This window comes from Sciurus vulgaris (genome assembly GCF_902686455.1).
Source record: "Sciurus vulgaris genome assembly, chromosome: 15".
Taxonomy (NCBI): Eukaryota; Metazoa; Chordata; class Mammalia; order Rodentia; family Sciuridae; genus Sciurus; species Sciurus vulgaris.
Window position 1 is genome coordinate 84,025,745 of NC_136476.1, and position 17,566 is coordinate 84,043,310.

Here is a 17,566-nt window from a genome sequence, read left to right on the forward strand (position 1 = left end):
GGGGACCTCTACCACTGAGCTACAGCCCCATCTTTTTTATTTTGACACAGGGTCTCGCTAAGATGCTAAGGCTGGCCTGGAACTTGCCATCCTCCTGCCTCAACCTCCAGGGTTGGATCACAGGCATGGTCCCTGCTCTGGCTCAGGGGCCTGTATTTATGTACAAAACACCACTGTGGTGCAGAAGCAGGTAGGTTTTTTTGTTTTTTTGTTTTTTTAATATATTTTTAGATGCTGATAAACCTTTATTTTATTCATTTATTTATATGTGGTGCTGAGAATCAAACCCAGTGCCTCACACATGCTAGATAAGTGCTCCACCTCTGAGCCACAAGCCCAGCCTGTAAATAGGTTTTTGATTGTTCACTCATAGTGGGGCAGGAAGAATTAAGAAAGCTGACTGCTGGCTGTCTTCTGGTAACGTGGCAGGGGACAGCCATCATGCCAGCATCCCACAATGCTGAGCGTGGAAGGCTCTGCTCTGAGGCACAGTGCCCACCAGCCCTCCTAGTGCTCCCTAGGACACCTCTGCTCCCAGCTGGGTGAGTGACGGGACCAAGGGCAGTGGGCACTCACGGTAGACAGACACGAGGTTGTACAGGGCCCAGGTTGCCCAGTGCTGGCTGACGGGAGAGATGCCCTGGGGAAGGAGGCGCAGAATTGGCTCAAAGGACCTGAGAAAGAGAAACCAGTCACTTCTGCCTGGGAGGGGGGCGGGGGGCAAAGCTTTTTTTTGTCTGAGGTTTCTCCACCCTGAAGGGCCTTAGGGCACACATGGGCCAATGGTAAGATGCCAGGGAGAGGGGGCACCTGGCCCGTTACCTCACTGCAGGCTCTACCAAGGAACTCCAAGGGGCACAAGAGGGAGGCAGGTGGACACAGGTCAGGTGGAGCAGAAAGCTGGGGAGGTCAGCAAAGGGGACCACCATGGGGGTCGAAGGGAAAAGCAAACAGGGAAGCAGAAAGTGACCACATTTCCTCCCAGGGCCTTGCTTGGGCCAACCTGAAGTTATGGTCCAAAAGCCCCGAAGATGTACCAGTGATTCCACGCCCTCGCTCTCTCCTCCCACCCCAGGAGCTATAGTACTTGGGGCCTCAGCGAAGCTGCTGGTGTGAGCCTTACCCCCACCCCCAACTGAATGTCCAACTTATACGTCCATCGGGACAGCATGGCGTAACACAAGGGACTCGGTCATAAGATAACTGGCGATTCTGTCCCAGTGCAGCAGCACTGACCCCAGCTGGACTGGGAGGAATGACACATGTGCCTAGGAAAGCTGGAAGGGGGCGCCCGCAGGCCAGCGGCAGGGCTTTTGGGGAATGAGAGCGGGATGCCCGATGGAGCACTGGTAACGCGCAGGCGCTGGGCAGGAAACACGCACCCAGCTGCACCGTGAGCTGTGTCCTCCGTGCCCTTGGCTGTGTGTGGCTGTCCCTAGAGGACTAAGAAAGGCAGAGGGCTCTGGCTGGCCCCCCTGGGCTGCGCCCGCACCTGTAGTTGATATTTCTCCGGGAGTTGATGTCCCAGCTCTGGATGGCTGCCCACATGCGCTCCTCCACCTCCTCCCGCTGGGGCTCACAGACGCCCCAGGCCTCAGGCCCGTCGAACATGATGTGGGAGAGCACCCCACAGGCGTTGTAGGAAACCTCAATGCCGTCAGCCTTGCTCTCCAGCAGGTTGCTGCCAGCAGGAAGAAAGAGAAATGGGGTCCCAGTCCCTCTGTGGATGCTGCTGCTGTGTTGCCACTTAGGAACCAGGAGCCAGAGTTACTATTTATTCCTTTGTCACTTGTTTATACTCAGACTCCTTCTAAAATGGATTTGAGGTTACTTAAGAGAGTTACAACAGGACCATTTGTGGAAGGTTGAAAAAATAAGAAACCACATTACAGAGGGAAGGTGACAACTGTAACAGAAACCTAGGCCAAGAACAGTGTGGCAACTGAGTAGACTATAGTTCTAAGCATCCTGGCAGCCAAGGCAAAAAGGGAAAGGCAAGAGTTATCAACCTGAAGACGCTGATGAACTGGGAAGTCATTAGCTGAGGCCGCAGCTCCTTCACCTCTGCCACATTCCCCAAGAGTCCCAGCATATTCCGATGTAGTTCCTGCTTTTCTGGGAATTCCTGGCAAAATGAGAGCCATTGCAGCCACTCAGTTAGTACCTAATTACTTAGTTTCTGACACGTTAACCCAAAAGCTTATGGGCATCTGTCTGGCCATTCCAACTAGATAAAGGGGTTACGATAGGCCTCCTGCTTTCCAGGGTGCCCAGGAGAGCCGGCACTCTTGGTGAGGGATTAAAAGGTGGAGGTTCCTTGTACGAGACAAAGGCTGAGAAGAGAGCTCGCCTCTGGACAAACATGGTTCCATTTATCAAAGTTCAGAATATGTGTTTCTGGGATGCCCTTGAACCCTAGAGTGAGGATCACAGCCTGCTTTTAGGATGACAGACCATACTCCTGGACAGAATTCTGTTGGGATGACATCACGATGGGCTCCAGCCAGCGTGGACAACCTGAGAAATGATGGTTGGGAAAGAAGACAGAGCTGGGTTTCCCGGGAGGTGAGGCGGGCCTTACAGAGTCCCAGCCAGCTCGAGGTAAGGGGTCTTGCTCTGTTCACAGCCAATCCCGGGCTGGGGAACCAACAGGGTAGCCTGTGGGAGCCCCCTGAGGGGTGCTGGGGGTCTAGCTGTGGAGCAGGGGGCCAGGAGAGCACTGCACAGGCATCATGGGGCTCCAGCGCTGCGGCTGGACACTACCTTCAGGCAGTCCAGGAAGAGTTTCATGCCATTGAAATTGAGGAACATCTCGCAGTTGTCAGGTGTCTCATCTGTGATATTCCACAGGGCGCTCCAGGAGAACTCCATCACCTGGTCACACTGTGGGGGTGGGCAGGGCTCAGCACCGGGACAATACATGGACGTCCCTGGGCAAGCCTGTCCCCTCCGGGCTGGGGGAAGGGCAGAGTGGCTCCCGAAGACCCAACTTACTATCTTGTCCAACAGCTTCTTCTGAATCAGCTTCAGCATGGTCTGTGGGTGGAAGAAAGAACTTGCCAGAGGGTTGGGCTCTGAATGAGCTCAGCCCCTAAGAACCCAGGACAGACGGAGAGGAGAGTTGGCAGCCTCTTCCTGGAGAACACATCCCAACAAGATCAAATCTCCACATGGCCCTGGGAGGCTACTGGAAGGCTATAAGGCATGAGTCCTGAACAGTTGGCACCAGGAGGCCAGGGTGCTTGTCCCGCCCCATGCTGACTCGCTGTGACTTTGGGCACAGCCTTTGCTGTGGCAGCTTGAAAGGAGAGGAGGGGAATCCTTGTCAGCATTACCTACACTCCTCCTCACCTGGGCCTGACTTGTCCTGGGCGGGGACAAGAGTAGACAGTGGCCTCAGACAGCACTGTGCTTCTCCCTACAGAGCTACTAACTGGGGCGGGGGGCGGGGAGGCCCACACAGAACACACTGGCTTCATCCTGGCTGGGATGTGTGCGGGGACATCAATCAGGTCTGAGGAAGCACAAGTGACTTGTCAAGAGGGACCTAATGGATGAGTGGCAGAGGATGGGAGAGGCGGAAGGAATCCACAGGGTCACAGCAACATGCACCACTAAGAAATTCTTCCAGGAGCTAGGGATGTAGCTCAGCAATAGAGCACATGCTTAGCATGCGCAAGGGTCTGGGTTTGATTCCAAAGCACCAGAAAAAAAAGAAAAAGGAAAAGGAAGTGCTTCCCTTGGTCTAGCTTAAATCCTTCCTGCCTCCATGGGCCTTCCTCCCCACTCCTCGTGCCCAGCCCCAGACCCCCAACCAGCTCCTCAGGGAGCAGGCAGAAGCAAGCCACGTACCACAACAAAGCCCATCTTGCCCACAGCTTCCTTGTGGTCATTGTCCACCTGGCAGACCAGGGCATTGCACAGGTGCACGGCGATGCGCTGGATGGACTCGTCCTGCCGAGTGGGGTTGAGGATGCTGAGCAGCAGCTCGTTGACCCGGCGGTACTGGAACTCCAGCTCCTCGGGGATGCTGAAGTTGCAGAGGGTTAGGCAGCAATTCCGCTGCACCTGGGCAGGGGTGGGAGGCAAGCAGAGCAAGCTCAGGGGCGGACTCGGGAGCAGGGCTCAGGGTGCTCTCCGGAGGCATGAGGCCCCCAGCTGGTCCGGGCTCTCTAGAAGAAACACTCAGAGAAGAATGTGAGGACTGTACATGTGGATTTTATAATTATAAAATGAACACACAAGCCCTGCCACCCGGGTCACAGACAGCATGGCCAATGCAAATGTCCCTTCCTGGCCATACGCTCCAGCCCACCCCTACGCCCACTCCAGGGAAATCACTCTCAGTCAGTCAATCTCTCTTTTTTAAATACTTTTTTTTTTTTTTTTTTTTTAATTTACTTTTCTGTGGTGCTGAGGATGGAACCCAGGGCCTCATACATGCCAGGCGAGCGCTCTACCACGGAACCACAGCCCAGCCCTTTTTATTTCTTCTTCTTCTTATTATTATTTGTTGTTGTTGTTATTTTGAACCCAGTTCAATTCCCAGTACCACTGAGCTACACCCCCAGACCTTTTTAACTTTTTTACTTTGAGACGGGTCTTGCTAATCTGGCCTTAAACTTGCAATCCTTGGGCTGGGCTTGGCTCAGTGGTAGAGCGCTCACCTGGCACGTGTGAGGCTCTGGGTTCGATTCTTAGCAACACATATGAGTAAAAATAAAATAAAAAGATCCACTGACAACTAAAAAATTTTTAAAAAAAAATTGCAATCCTCCTGCCTCAGTCTTTTAAGTCAATGGGATTACAGGCAAGCTCCATCACACCTGGGTCTTCTTGTTTCTTTCTGGTCAACAGTTTGCAAGATCATTTCATTGCAATATAGCATTCCACTGCCTGATACCCATTCTCTTGCTAATGAACACCACATGACTGCCGTAGTCAGCTACTGTACACGGTGAATTTATACATGCGCCCTGGGTACGTGGCATGGGTTGCTCTAGGGCACACATGCTTGGAGGGGCTTCTGGGTCACAGGTGTGCATGTCTACAACTTTAATAGGTAATGCCCAACTTTTACAGGGTAGTCATGCTAGTTGATACTCCCAGCAGCAGTGTCTGAGGCTCTGGTTGCTACACATCCTCAATTTCTCTTTGCACCATCTGCAGCTTTATGTATATTTTTACAGTGTTAGCACATTTTCCTCTTTCTTATTAGATATTGGATATTCACCATACTTACATAACCCCTGATTAACCTGGTTCTTTTCCTCCAATATGATTGTTTATTTATCTCTCTCTCTCTCTCTCACACACACACACACACACACACACACACAACTTTTTTTTTTTTTTTTTTTTTTTAGGTGCTGGGGATGGGACCCAGGGCTTCATGCATGCTAGGCAAGTGTTCTATAACTGACCTCTACCACCAACCCTTTATAAAGTTTCTTTTGAGACAGGGTCTCACTAAGTGGCTCAGGTTGGCTTCTAATTCATGAGCTGCCTCAGTCCCAAGTAACTAGGATTACGTGTGTGCACCACTGTACCCAGCCTCCCATTTTTTTCTTTTTCGTACCAGGATTGAACACAGGGGAGCTTTACTACTGAGCCACATCCCCAGCCCCTTTTTTTTTATTGTGAGACAGGGTCCCGCTAAATTGCAGAGGCTGACTTTGAACGTGTGGTCCTTCTGCCTCAGCCTCCTAAGCCACTGGGATTACAGGTGTGTGCCATGGTGCCAGGCCCATATTTTTTTGTTTTTTCCACAATCCCACAGTGCTGGGGACTTGAACCCGGCCCCGAGCATGCGAGGCAGGCACTCTAACAGATGGGCTATATGGCCTGCAAGGCCCATATTTTTTTAATTTAAGAAAAAGTTTAAGGGGCTGGGACTGCAGCTCAGTGGCCGAGCGCTTGCCTAGCATGTGTGAGGCACTGGGTTCAATCCTTAGCACCACATAAAAATAAAACAAATAAAATAAAGGCTTGCTGTCCATCTACAACTACAAAAAAATTTTAAAAAGTTTAAATTATAAAAGCAATACTTATTTGCTCTAAAAAGTTCATATAATGCTATCTGAGCAGAAAAGTCTCCCATTTCATCCCCCAGAAGTGATCACTGTTAAGCATTTGGTGCACATCCTTCTAGATTTCTCCATCATCCAAATGCGAACATATATTTGTGGGGGGAGGAGGCACAAAAGATATCATACAGATTGGTTCAAAACTTCTTTTACTTTACGTAGTGGACATTTTCCATGTAGAATCTAGGAATTCTATTGTAATAGCCCATTGTGTGGTTAGATCATATGTTACTTTTCCAGGACCCTATTCCTAAAATAGTTCAGTTTCCTCTGATTTCTACTTAATCAAATAAGAATGTGCACATGTATGTCTCTGTGTATGTGTATACATATGTGTGTGCGCTATTATTATTTTGTATTTTTTTTAGTTGTCAGTGCATCCTTTATTTTATTTATTTATATGTGGGGCTGAATATTGAACCCAGGGCCTCACACATGCCAGGCAAGTGCTCTATCACTGAGTCACAACTCCAGCCCCCCCATTATTATTTTATTATTATTATTATTATTATTATTATTATTATTAGTGGTGCTGGGGATTAAACCCAGTGGTTCTCCACAATTGAGCTATATTCTTGCCCCCGCCCCCCTTTTTGTGGTATTGTTGATTGAACTCAGGGGCACTCAGCCACTGAGCCACATCCCCAGCCCTAATCTGCATTTTATTTAGAGATAGAGTCTTACTGAGTTGCTTAGTGCCTCATTAAGTTGCTAAGGCTGGCTTTGAACTCACGATCTTCCTGCCACAGCCTCCAAAGTCACTGGGATTACAGGTGTGTATCACCACACCCTGCTATTCTTGGCCCTTATTATTTTTAGATACAGAGTCTCGCTAAATTGCTGAGGCTGGCCTTAAACATGTGATCCTCCTGTCTTAGCCTCCTGAGTCACTGGGCGTGTACAGAGTTTGCCCAGCCCCAGTTTCCATTTCTAAGAATATTTCTAATTGCAGAATTCCTGGATTGAAAAGTAGATGCATTTGCAATTTCCACAGGTTCTGCCAATTGTCCCACAAAAGGCTGTACAATTCATCCCACGCCAGCAGAAAGTATGGGAGTGCTCCCCACTCCTTGGTCAATGTTGGGAACCGACATGCTCTTAGGATTACATGTGATCTTGTTATTTTAATTGCTATTTGTTTGATAGGGCTTTTTAATTCATCTGGCTTTTTTTTTTCCATTAAAAAATATCTGGGCTAGGGTTGTGGCTCAGTGGTAGAGTGCTTGCCTAGCATGTGACATAAAAATATGAATAAATTTAAAAAGTTTTTAAAAAAGTTTTTTAAAAAAAGATATCCCAGCCAGGTACAATGGCACACACTTGTAATCCCAGCAACTCGGGAGGCTGAGACAGGAGGATTGCAAATTCAAGACCAGCTTCAGCAACTGAGCAAAGACCCTGTCCCAAAATGAAAAATAAAAAGGGATAGGGATGTTGCTCAGTGTTAAAGCGCCTGCATTCAATCCCCAGTATTAAAAGAGAGAGAGAGAAGACATTGCTTTTTATCTGGTTATAAGTTCAAATTTTTTTTTTTTCAGTGCTGGGGATTTGAACCCAGGGCCTTGTGCTTGCGAGGCAAGCACTCTACCAACTGAGCTATCTCCCCAACCCCCTAAATTCAATCTTAATGTAGAAAGAGCAATCACTCAGAAGGCTGGAGAAGTGGGTTCTCATGCCTGCAGAGGTTGTGTCCCCATGCTGGCCCTTCTGGGGAACGTGTGGTAATAGGTGCCAAATGCTTAACACATATACACACATTGCCTATGCAATTCTACTCGAGAAATGTATTATGATAATCATAATTAAGTAATTAAGTAATTATTAAGTAATTAAGTATAGTTGGCAAAGTATTGTTTGAAAGAGTAAGATTAAAAATATCTAAGACTGCATGACTGATGTGATCCTACAACATGTACAATCAGAAAAATGAGAAATTATTCCCCATTTAGGTATGATATATCAAAGTGCATAAATGCATTCCACTGTCATGTAAAACTAATTAGGAAAAAAAACAACAATCTAAATGTTCTGCCATGGGGACCTGACCCAATAACTGCCACTAGCACACTCGGCAGAGCCCTGACCTGCAAGCCTGTGGTGTGGGGCTCGGCTACCGCCTCAAGGCTCCTGTGGAGGCCACAGCTGAATGGTCTCTGTGGAAGAGGACAGGGAGCACCAGGTTGGGGTCAGCAATTATGAAACTGAGTAGTCAGAGCCAGCTATATCTGAGGCTGGGAGGAGACTGGGCATGACTTTCACTTTCTAGACAATTCATTCTCATATTAGTTGGGGTTTTCTGTTTTTTGCTTTGTTTTTTTTGGTTTTGGTAGGAGGTTAAACCCTAGGGTGTTGTATCACTGAGCTACATCTCCAGTTCTTTCCATTTTGACACAGGATTTCACTAAGTTGCCCAGGCCTCCCTCGAACCTGGGATCCTCCTGCCTCAGTCTTCTGAGTAGCTGGGATTACAGGTGTGAGCCCCTGTGTCTAGCAAAAATTTTAATTTTAATTTTTTTTTAGCCTTGGGTATCTTACTTTTTAATCAGAAAAGAGACATTACTTTAAAAATTCATGTTGGAGGGCTGAGGTTGTGGCTCAGTGGTAGAGAGCTTGCCTAGCATGTGTGAGGCACTGGGTTTGATCCTCAGCACCACATAAAAATAAATAAAAATGAAGGTCCTTTAGCAACTAAAAAAATATTTTAAACAAATTTTGTGTCGGATGTGGTGGCCCAGACCTGTAATCCCAGCAATTCAGGAAGCTGAGATGGGAGCATCCCAAGTTTAAGGCAACTTAGCGAGACTATCTCCAGATGGAAAATGAAGAGGGCTGAGACTGTAGCTCGGTGGTAATGCCCAGCCTCAGTCCCCAGCATCCCTCCCCAGTTTTTCTTTTTTGTGGGCTGGGCATGTGAAGTAGCTCAGTGGTAGAGCACTTGCCTGGTATGGGTTAAGGGCTGAGGTTTGATTCCAAGTACCAGACAAAAAATTGTTAGGGCTGGGGATTTGGCTAGTTAGTGGTAGAGCATTTGCATAGTATCACAAGGCCCTGGATTCCATCACACACACACACACACACACACACAACATGTGGTGTAAGAATGTTTGCTGACATGAGGATGTTCGCATTCACAAGACACCATTGAAGTACACGTCCACATTTTACAAGCAGTACAGAGAATTTTGAAAATTACCCCATTTACTAAACACATATGCACAGACTAAAACACAGAGCAACGCCTATCCACTGGCAATGGTGGTTATCTCTGGATGGTGGGATTGGGGAGATTTTTATTTTCTTTACATCTGTAATTATAATTGTTGTATAGTGAAATTTTTATTACTTTTACAAGAGAAGTAGCTACTAGAAGAAATGCATCCTAGCAGAGTGTGATGGGCAGAAGGGCTGCAGAGACAGCATGCCTGAGGCCAAGAGGCGGGAGGCACGGATCCCTGGGCTCCACGTGGCGCAGAGTGGCTGGGGGTAGGACAGCTGTGGGTCATGATGGGGCTGGGTTCTGGGGACCTGAGTCTGAGAGTGCTGCCCTGGGAAGGGGAGCTGGCAAGGAGGCCTGGAGAGCCAGGCGAACCCCTGAGGGAGCTGTGTCTGGGCCAGTGGGCAGGAGAGGGATGCCTGGGCCAGGACGTGTGGACTGTGGTGGGCAGGGGGCTCACCGTCACCTCCTGGTAGGATTCCATGCCATTCAGCACCACCTGGATGACCTGCCGGCGCAGCTTGACACTCTGCTCTGAGCGATACTCGGAATTGGTCAGGTAGAAGAGAGCAGCGCTGCCTGTCACCTGAATGTTCTTGTCATATTTGTGGCACTTGAGGGCAGTGATGACCAGCTGTGTTAAGACAGGATGGGGCCTGGGTTGGAAGAGCTGCGAGCTGAGCTGAGAGGTGTGGGCTCTCGGAGGGCTTGGGAGCTCCTCTGGGGCAGGCAGGCTGGGAAGGGTCAGGAATCAGGGCAGGGCCTGAAAGAGGCCGGGTGGAAGAAGTCTGGCACTGTCGTTGCTGGGCTGGGGTTCTGAGGCCTGACTGGCCGTTCCCCGGGGATGCATGGGGGTACAGAGTGACGGGCTCTGCGTACACGGCTCAGCCAAGTTTAGGCCCTCCAGGTGGGATGGACGGGAGCAGAGGGAGCAGAGGGCCCATGCTGGGGCTGACCTTCAGGGCCCGGAGAAGCTGGTTGCAGCGTTCAATTCGCGCAATGTCAAAAAGTAGATTGATGGCGCGTGAGGTGATCTCAGGCCGGTGCTCCGTGTAGGCCTCTATGGCATTCAGCACCTGCTCCTCATTTTTGTCACCACTTACCTGGGGAGGGGGTATGCTTAGGACAAGCCAGAAGAGGCCAGGGTGGGATCCCCATCCCAGCTTGTTTTCTGGCCCCAGACACTGCCGCCCGCCCAGGGCTTCCCTTCTCCCAGGGCGCCCACCCCATGCACCCTCCATTCCTGCCTCTCACTTTGTAGGCGGGAATATGTGTTAGGCGACACAGGGAGGTCTCAAAGAGCCCGAGGAACTGCAGTGGCCTCTTCAGAGCCCGGAAAGGCATGATGCTGCTCTTGGAAGGCTCGATGCTGGGAAAGAGTGTACTGGGATCAGTGGCTTAGGGTCTGACCTGGGCCTCTCCCCAAGAGTGGCTAGGCATCTACTTAATGTCCTCTTTTCTAGGCCCTCCAGACACTTCCTTTTTATTTTTAAGGTTTTCTCTTCCTTTCCCTTTTAAGGGTTGGGGACATAGACCCCATCTCTTGATGGAAAGGTGGCAAGGTTACACTGTAGCAGAATGTGTGGGACAGGAGTATTATTGCAGTCATCTTTAGAAAATACCATCTCACCCTAGTCACACCACGCAGTCTTTAGGGTTCACCATTAATCGCAAAGGGACAAGCTCTTCAGGCAAACTCAGCTAGCTGGAACTGGCCATAAGCCAAAGCCAATTACAGGTGGCTGGGTTTTAATAAGACCTCTCCACCAAGCCACCCAGGCACCAATGCCTCTCTAGAAACACCTGGTGGGGACAGATACTGCAGCCTCCTCTCTTACCCACCTCTTATCACACTGTGCCCTCAGCCAGAACAACTGCTAACTTCCCAGTCACTCATGCTCTAGGCCCTGGCCTCTGCACACACTGTCCCCTCTACTTGAATACTTTCCCTCTGGCAAACTCAGGAAACTGGTAAACCCATTCCTCTTCCTCTGTCCTTCCTGACCCTGAGGGTCATAGTCCTCCAGATGTCTGTCCTCACTGACTCACACAGACCAGAGAGGGCAGGGCCTGACTTGCTTCTTTATCTCCAGCACCCAGCACAGCCCTTGGCAGAGGGGCCCTTAGTAAGCACTTGGTGACTGCCTATCAGCAACCATGGAGGTGGGTCCTACCTGGTCTGCCCCGCTTCCTCATCCATCTTGGAGATGCTGCAGTTCTCCAGGATCATGTGACCAGAGATGTCCAGGGACATCAGGTTCCCAAGCTTTTGAACAAAGAGACTCAGCACCTTCCGGGTCAGCTTGAACTTGTAGTAGCTGGAGAGGCGGTCTCGGGAGATGTCCAGGTGTCTGGAGATTGGGTGGGGGCCTACGTCAGGACCCCTACTCCTTCAGTCCACAGCAGGGGAGGGCCTATGCTTGCCACACTGTTCCTGGGCATTCTGGGAAAAATTCTGCTGGGACCCAGGTGCCCTAAAGAGTCATCCACCTGAAACACTGGGTTGGGTTTACTGGACTGTCTCTTCCAACTCTTCCCTGCATTTGGCCAGGGGCCCCTGCTCCCTCCAGGACTGACAACACCCTCCTCCCCTCCGCCCTGCCCCGGGGAGTCAGGGCAGCTGCTCACCGCAGCTTGTGCAGCTGGACGATGACACGGATGTGGTCGTCTGAAAGGTCCATGTTGTAGAGCACAAGGGACACCAGGCTGTCCTTCCACTGGGTTAGGAAGGCGGCGTCACTCGTCTGAATGCCTGAGAGGTCCAAGGCGGCCAGAGAGTTGAGCGGCCGCAGCAGCGACTCCACAGGTACCCCATCGATCATGCGGCCCAGGTTGAGGAAGCGCAGGCGGCTAAAGCCCTCGAAGGTGAAGTCCTTAACCAGCACCTGGCAGGTGGGGTTGACGAGGCACTCGTCTTCACAGCCCCCGGGGTTCTCCTCCTCGTAGAAAATGTTTGCACAGCCGAAGAGGCTCAAGGACACCAGGGTGTGGCTAAAGCTCCGCAGCGTCTGCAGGCTCTTGGCGGACAGCTTCTCACAATTGGTCAGGTACAGCTCAACCAGGTCCTGGGGTCAGGCACAGCTTCATCAACACTATCACCCACCCAGCCCGGGGCCTTGCCCTGACCTACAGGTGGCTGGGAAGGGCTTACACAGTGGGAAGGGCACTGGGCAGCATTTGGGACGGGTGCATGGGAGGCACAGACCTGCCCCTACCCGCTGTCTGACCCTCCCAGCCAGCCTCCCCGCCCCCGCCCCCCCACCACTGTGACCAATGCCCTGGTGAGGACAGTCTTACCTGCTTCCGAATGGCCTCCAGGTCCTGGTCCTGCACCAGGTCCTCACGGAGGTGGATCCGGGTGAGGCGGGTACTGCGAGGGTCAGAGAAGAGACTGAAGAAGCTCTCATGTGGCTCGAAGGTGCAGGCGGTGTTGACCAACTCCACATACCTGGGAAGAAGAAAACCTGGCTCCAAGAAGGGCCCAGGCCCCAGGGTCCCCTTTGGAACACAAGCCCTTTACCCATGAAGACTAGTAGAATCACCCCAGCAGCAGCCTCCTCCTCCGCCTCCTCCTCCTCCTGTACCTGGGGCTCCATCCTGACCACACTATAGGTGAGATTTAAGATGCCCCAGAAACCAGAGGTCTAATGGTAGCTTTCAGGGTAACCTGGTGATGGAGGGGCCTCAATCAACATAAAATCCCAAGTTCTTCCCTCGAGAAGCCTCAGCAATCCTCTACCAAACAGATACCTATGCCTCCTCTCCCAGCACACTCCTTCCCACACAGCAGTACCACCATGTGGCCACATTCACGCCTTCACGCTGGCTTCCCAGCCCTCATTAGTCCTTCCCAGGACCTTTCAAGCAAGTGGATTAAACCAGGTGGTTTGCAGTTCCCAATTGGGCACAGGCCAAACCCTCAATAAGATCCTATGGAGACATCGCCCATGCCAGAATCCTGGGCTGCTGGAGGGGTCTGAATCTAAATTCTGGCTTGCTGGCTCCCTACCAGGGCAAGTTCATATAAGTAACTGAACTTCCCTGGACCTCAGTTTCTTTATCTGTAAAATGAAAATAACTCTGGTTGGCAAAGTGACCAACCATACCTGACCCACATTTAGCCCTCAGGATGTCGTTATGCATCCAGCTCTGTCCTCAGTAACCACACAGTTCCAATTTTGCTGTACAACTCTGGTCTATTTCCCTTCAGGAAATTCCCTTCAGCGCAACCAGGCTTCCTGGTTGAGCTGTAGCTGCCTCTAGGAACACAGAACAATGGGACGTCCCTTCAGGAGCTGCATGAAGATTTTCTGGCCCTGCACAGTAGTGCATGCCTGTGATTCCAGCAGCTGGGGAGGCTGAGGCAAGATGGCAAGTTCAAAGCCAGCCTCAGCAATTTAGCAAGGCCCCAAGCAATTTAGTGAGACCCTATCTCAAAATTTAAAAAATAAATAGGACAGGGGGTGTTGCTCACCCTTGGGTTCCATCCCTGGTACAAAAAAAAAAAAAAAAAAATCTGGATGGTTTGATCCCTGGTCATGAATCCATTATTCTATCAGGGACCCATAAACCCATGTGTCTGTGTTCACTTAATTCACAGATGAGGACACACGTGAGCGTACACACACGGGACAGCACATAACTCCTTCATTTCCATGCAGGTTTTTACACCACCTCATCCCTGAATGCACACAGGCAGCTGCATACTCCATGTGTACCCACACTCGTTTCTCCATGCACTCTTGGATACACATACCAACGTGCACACATAAATACTTTTACAGTTATGGATACGTCACCATTCTCCTGTATCCACATGGTCCTAATACCTCTGCACAAACTCATGCTAAGACCCCCACCCCATCCCATCCCAGAAGCTTGCTCACTCATTGACCAGCCGGTCACAGATCTCGCTGGGCAAGAAGATGTCTGGATGTAGCCGCAGGGTCTCCTTATCCAGTAGGTAGCCCAGGGTGCCATCCAGGTTGCGTAGGCAGAAGTCAGTACAGAGGGTCATCAGGGACTCGGGCGTATCAGACGCCATGTTGGGAGCAGGCAGGTGGCCACTCCAGGACAAGGGCCCCAAGGGCAACAGTGACTCCCCAGTACTCAAAGGATCATTGGCAGAGCTATACCTGGGGAATGGCAAAGAAGTCAAGTGAACCATAGATAAGAGTCAGAAGCATCAGCTGCCTATGTCCATTCTCTGAGTAGGGAAATAGGCCCCAGGCATCATATTCAAATTAGCAGCTTAGCAGGGCTGAGGCCAGGACTCTTGACTCCCCACCCACCTCTGCTGTGCCACAATCTATGCATGATTTGACCTTAAAGAACAGGGGGCCTTGTCCAGTGTTTCTTTGACTTCACAATGCTTGTGGGTGGACATGCATGTTGGGGACCACTGTTTGGGTGGGGATAGCAGGGACTTTCACCATCTGCTTCTCAAGACCCTAAGAGCTACAGTAAGGTGTCCTGACAGTGTGCTCCTTCCTGATCTGTGTCGAGTTCTCCCTGGGGAGCACAGTGCCAAGGCTTCACAGATGCAATATCACTAAATCTCATGGTGTATGACTAAAAATGGAGGTGCCTCCCAAGAGAAATAAAAAAAATATGTCCACATAGAAACTTGTACATGAATGTTCATAGAAGCATTATTTGTAGTAATCAAATGGTGGAAACAACTGAAATGCCCTTCAACTGAAGAAGGGATAAACAAAACACAGTTCACCCACAAAAGGTGGAATATTACTGAGCCATAAAAAATTGCATTTATTCATTCACAAAAAAGTACTGATACAGCATTGGAACTTGGAAGTGTTATGCTAAAATCAGGTGTGGTGGTGCACACCTGTAATCCCAGCTGCTTGGGAGGCTGAGGCAGGAAGATCGCAAGTTCAAGGCCAGCCTGGAAAACTTAGCAAGACCTTGTCTCAAAATAAGAAGGGCTGGGGGAGAGTGGCTCAGTGGTAAAGTGCTTGCCCAGCACATGTGAGGTCCTGAGTTTGAGCCTCAGCGCCACATAAAAAGATAAACAAATAAAATAGATGAAGAAGAAGAAGAAGAAGGAAGAAGAAGAAGAAGAGGAAGAAGAGGAGGAGGAGGAGGAGGAGGGGGAGGAGGAGGAAGAAGAAGAAGAAGAAAGAGGAGGAGGAGGGCTGGGGCTGTAGCTCAGTGGTAGAGCACCCCTGAGTTCAATCTCCGTTACCAGAAGAAAAAACACACCACCGGCTGGCAATACCAAGCAGGGGTAAAGACACCCAATGTCAGGAAGTCCCACGGCCAGTGGAAGCGCAAATCAGCTTGAACATGGAGTGCAGTGGAAATGCTGTTTAACACTTTACTGAAGCCGAACGTACACATGTTCAAGGTTCAGCAATTCTGCTCCCAGATATATAACCAAAGAAATGAACACTTATATACGAATGTGCATAGCAGCGCTACATGTAATGGCCCTGAACAGAAAATGACCAGGGGAGGCGGGGGCCGGAGGAGGGGGAGCTGGGGTTGTGGCTCAGTGGTGGAGTGCTTGCCTAGCAGGTGTGAGGCACTGGGTTCGATCCACAGCACCACATATAAATAAATAAATAAAATAAAGGTACTGTGTCCAACTACAACTAAAAAAAAATCTTTAAAAAAAAGAAAGAAAGAAAAGGGCTTGGATGTCCACTGAGGTTGGAATGGATAATATATTCTGTATTCACCTGATGAATCGATCAAACTAATTAATAGCTTGGATGAACCTCACAAGGTACAGGAAAGCAGCTGGACACAAGAGTGTACATTGTATCAATCCATTTAGGTATCACTCCTTTAAGTTCAAAAAGTGCAATCTGATCTGTGGTGGGATAAACCAGCACTGTTCCTTAGAGGGGAGAGGTGCCCGGAAGGGGGTTTCTTTTTCTTTTCTTTTTTGCTTTGGTTTTGGTACTGGGGACTGAACCCAGGAGTATTTCACACTGAGCCACATCCCCAGTCCTTTATTTTTAATTTCAAGATAGAGCCTTACTAAGTTTCTGAGGCTGGTCTTGAACTTGCGATACTCTGGAAGAGGGTTTCTTGATGCTGATGAGTTTGTAGCCTTTTGAGTGCTGGATACAGGCACATTAACTTCAAATATTCATGAGGCTGTATATCATGCTGTGTGCACTTTTTCAAATGTATATTATGATTCAATACAAAGGTAAGAAAATGGCCTGGACACCAAAGAGGTGCACATTTAAAAGGGTAGGAGGCCTGGTGCACACCTGTACCTCAGCACTTTGGGAGGCTGAAGTAGGAGAATTACAAGTTTGAGGCCATCCTCAGCAACTTAGTAAGGCCCTGTCTCAAAATAAAAAATAAAAAGGGGGGCTGGGGAGATAACTCAAGTTGGGAGAGTGCTTGCCTTGCAAGCACAAGGCCCTGGGTTCAATCCCCAGCACCGCAAAAAAAAAATAATAATAATAATAATAAATAAATAAAAAGGGCTGGGGATGGAGCTCAGTGGTAAAGTACCTCTGGTTTCAATCCGCAGTACAAAAAAAAAAAAAAAAAAAAAAGGAGAGGAGTCAGTCCAGTGATAATCCAGCTAACAGTGTACTGATCACCACTACAGAGAATGAAGCCTGAACCTTCATATTTAAATTGGTTGAACAAGAACAATTTCTAGCCAGGCACAATGGCACATGCCTGTAGTCCCAGCTACTCAGGAGGCTGAGGTGGGAGGATTACTTGAGCCCAGGAGTTCAAGGTCAGCCTTGGCAACATAGTGAGAGATCCTATCTCCCACCCCCACCCACAAAGAAAAGAGAGAAAAGAAATTTCTAGAACCTAGGACAGTCAGGAATTAAACCTAACCAACATTCTCCTACAAGGGTCTATATCAGAGAGGAAGAGATAAATAAGCAAAACTAATCTATGATATGAGAAGTCAGGGTAGTGCCTACCTTTCAGGCAAGCAGAAATTAGGTGACAGAATAGCTTATGGGACAAGTGTGTTCGCTTATGGAAATTCATCAAACTCTGCACTCACATTTTGTGTGCCTTTTATTATGCATACTACATGGTTGGCTGTCTGTATCCAGAGGTTCCACTTCCACAGATTCAATCAAATGTGAGTCAAAGATATATTTTTTAAATTCTCTGTACTGTACTGAACCTGTACAGACTTTATTCATGTCATTATTCCCCACATACTACAACTACCTACAGCATTCACATTGAATCATGTACTGTAAGGGATCTAAGATGTTCTAGAGTACAAGTGAGGGGGGTATGTAGGCTTTCC

At 49.3% G+C, this 17,566-nt stretch overlaps 1 protein-coding gene across 3 annotated transcripts in view; it reads right to left on the minus strand.

The window, feature by feature from the left end:
• Positions 1–17,566, minus strand: part of ZER1 (zyg-11 related cell cycle regulator) — a 29,255-nt gene that overhangs the window by 4,025 nt on the left and 7,664 nt on the right. For 2 of the 3 annotated variants that reach the window (XM_079113904.1, XM_079113905.1), the window contains exons 2-14: positions 14,187–14,435; positions 12,598–12,748; positions 11,929–12,365; positions 11,475–11,651; positions 10,555–10,669; positions 10,257–10,403; positions 9,761–9,934; positions 3,853–4,068; positions 2,995–3,036; positions 2,764–2,883; positions 2,010–2,125; positions 1,493–1,681; positions 577–674 (exon numbers count right to left, since the gene is read on the minus strand). In XM_079113904.1, the coding sequence (XP_078970030.1) occupies positions 577–674; positions 1,493–1,681; positions 2,010–2,125; positions 2,764–2,883; positions 2,995–3,036; positions 3,853–4,068; positions 9,761–9,934; positions 10,257–10,403; positions 10,555–10,669; positions 11,475–11,651; positions 11,929–12,365; positions 12,598–12,748; positions 14,187–14,344 (2,140 nt within the window). In that variant the 5' untranslated portion in view covers positions 14,345–14,435. The remainder of the gene's footprint in view (positions 1–576; positions 675–1,492; positions 1,682–2,009; positions 2,126–2,763; positions 2,884–2,994; positions 3,037–3,852; positions 4,069–9,760; positions 9,935–10,256; positions 10,404–10,554; positions 10,670–11,474; positions 11,652–11,928; positions 12,366–12,597; positions 12,749–14,186; positions 14,436–17,566) is intronic. The other variant, XM_079113906.1, reaches the window with a different exon arrangement.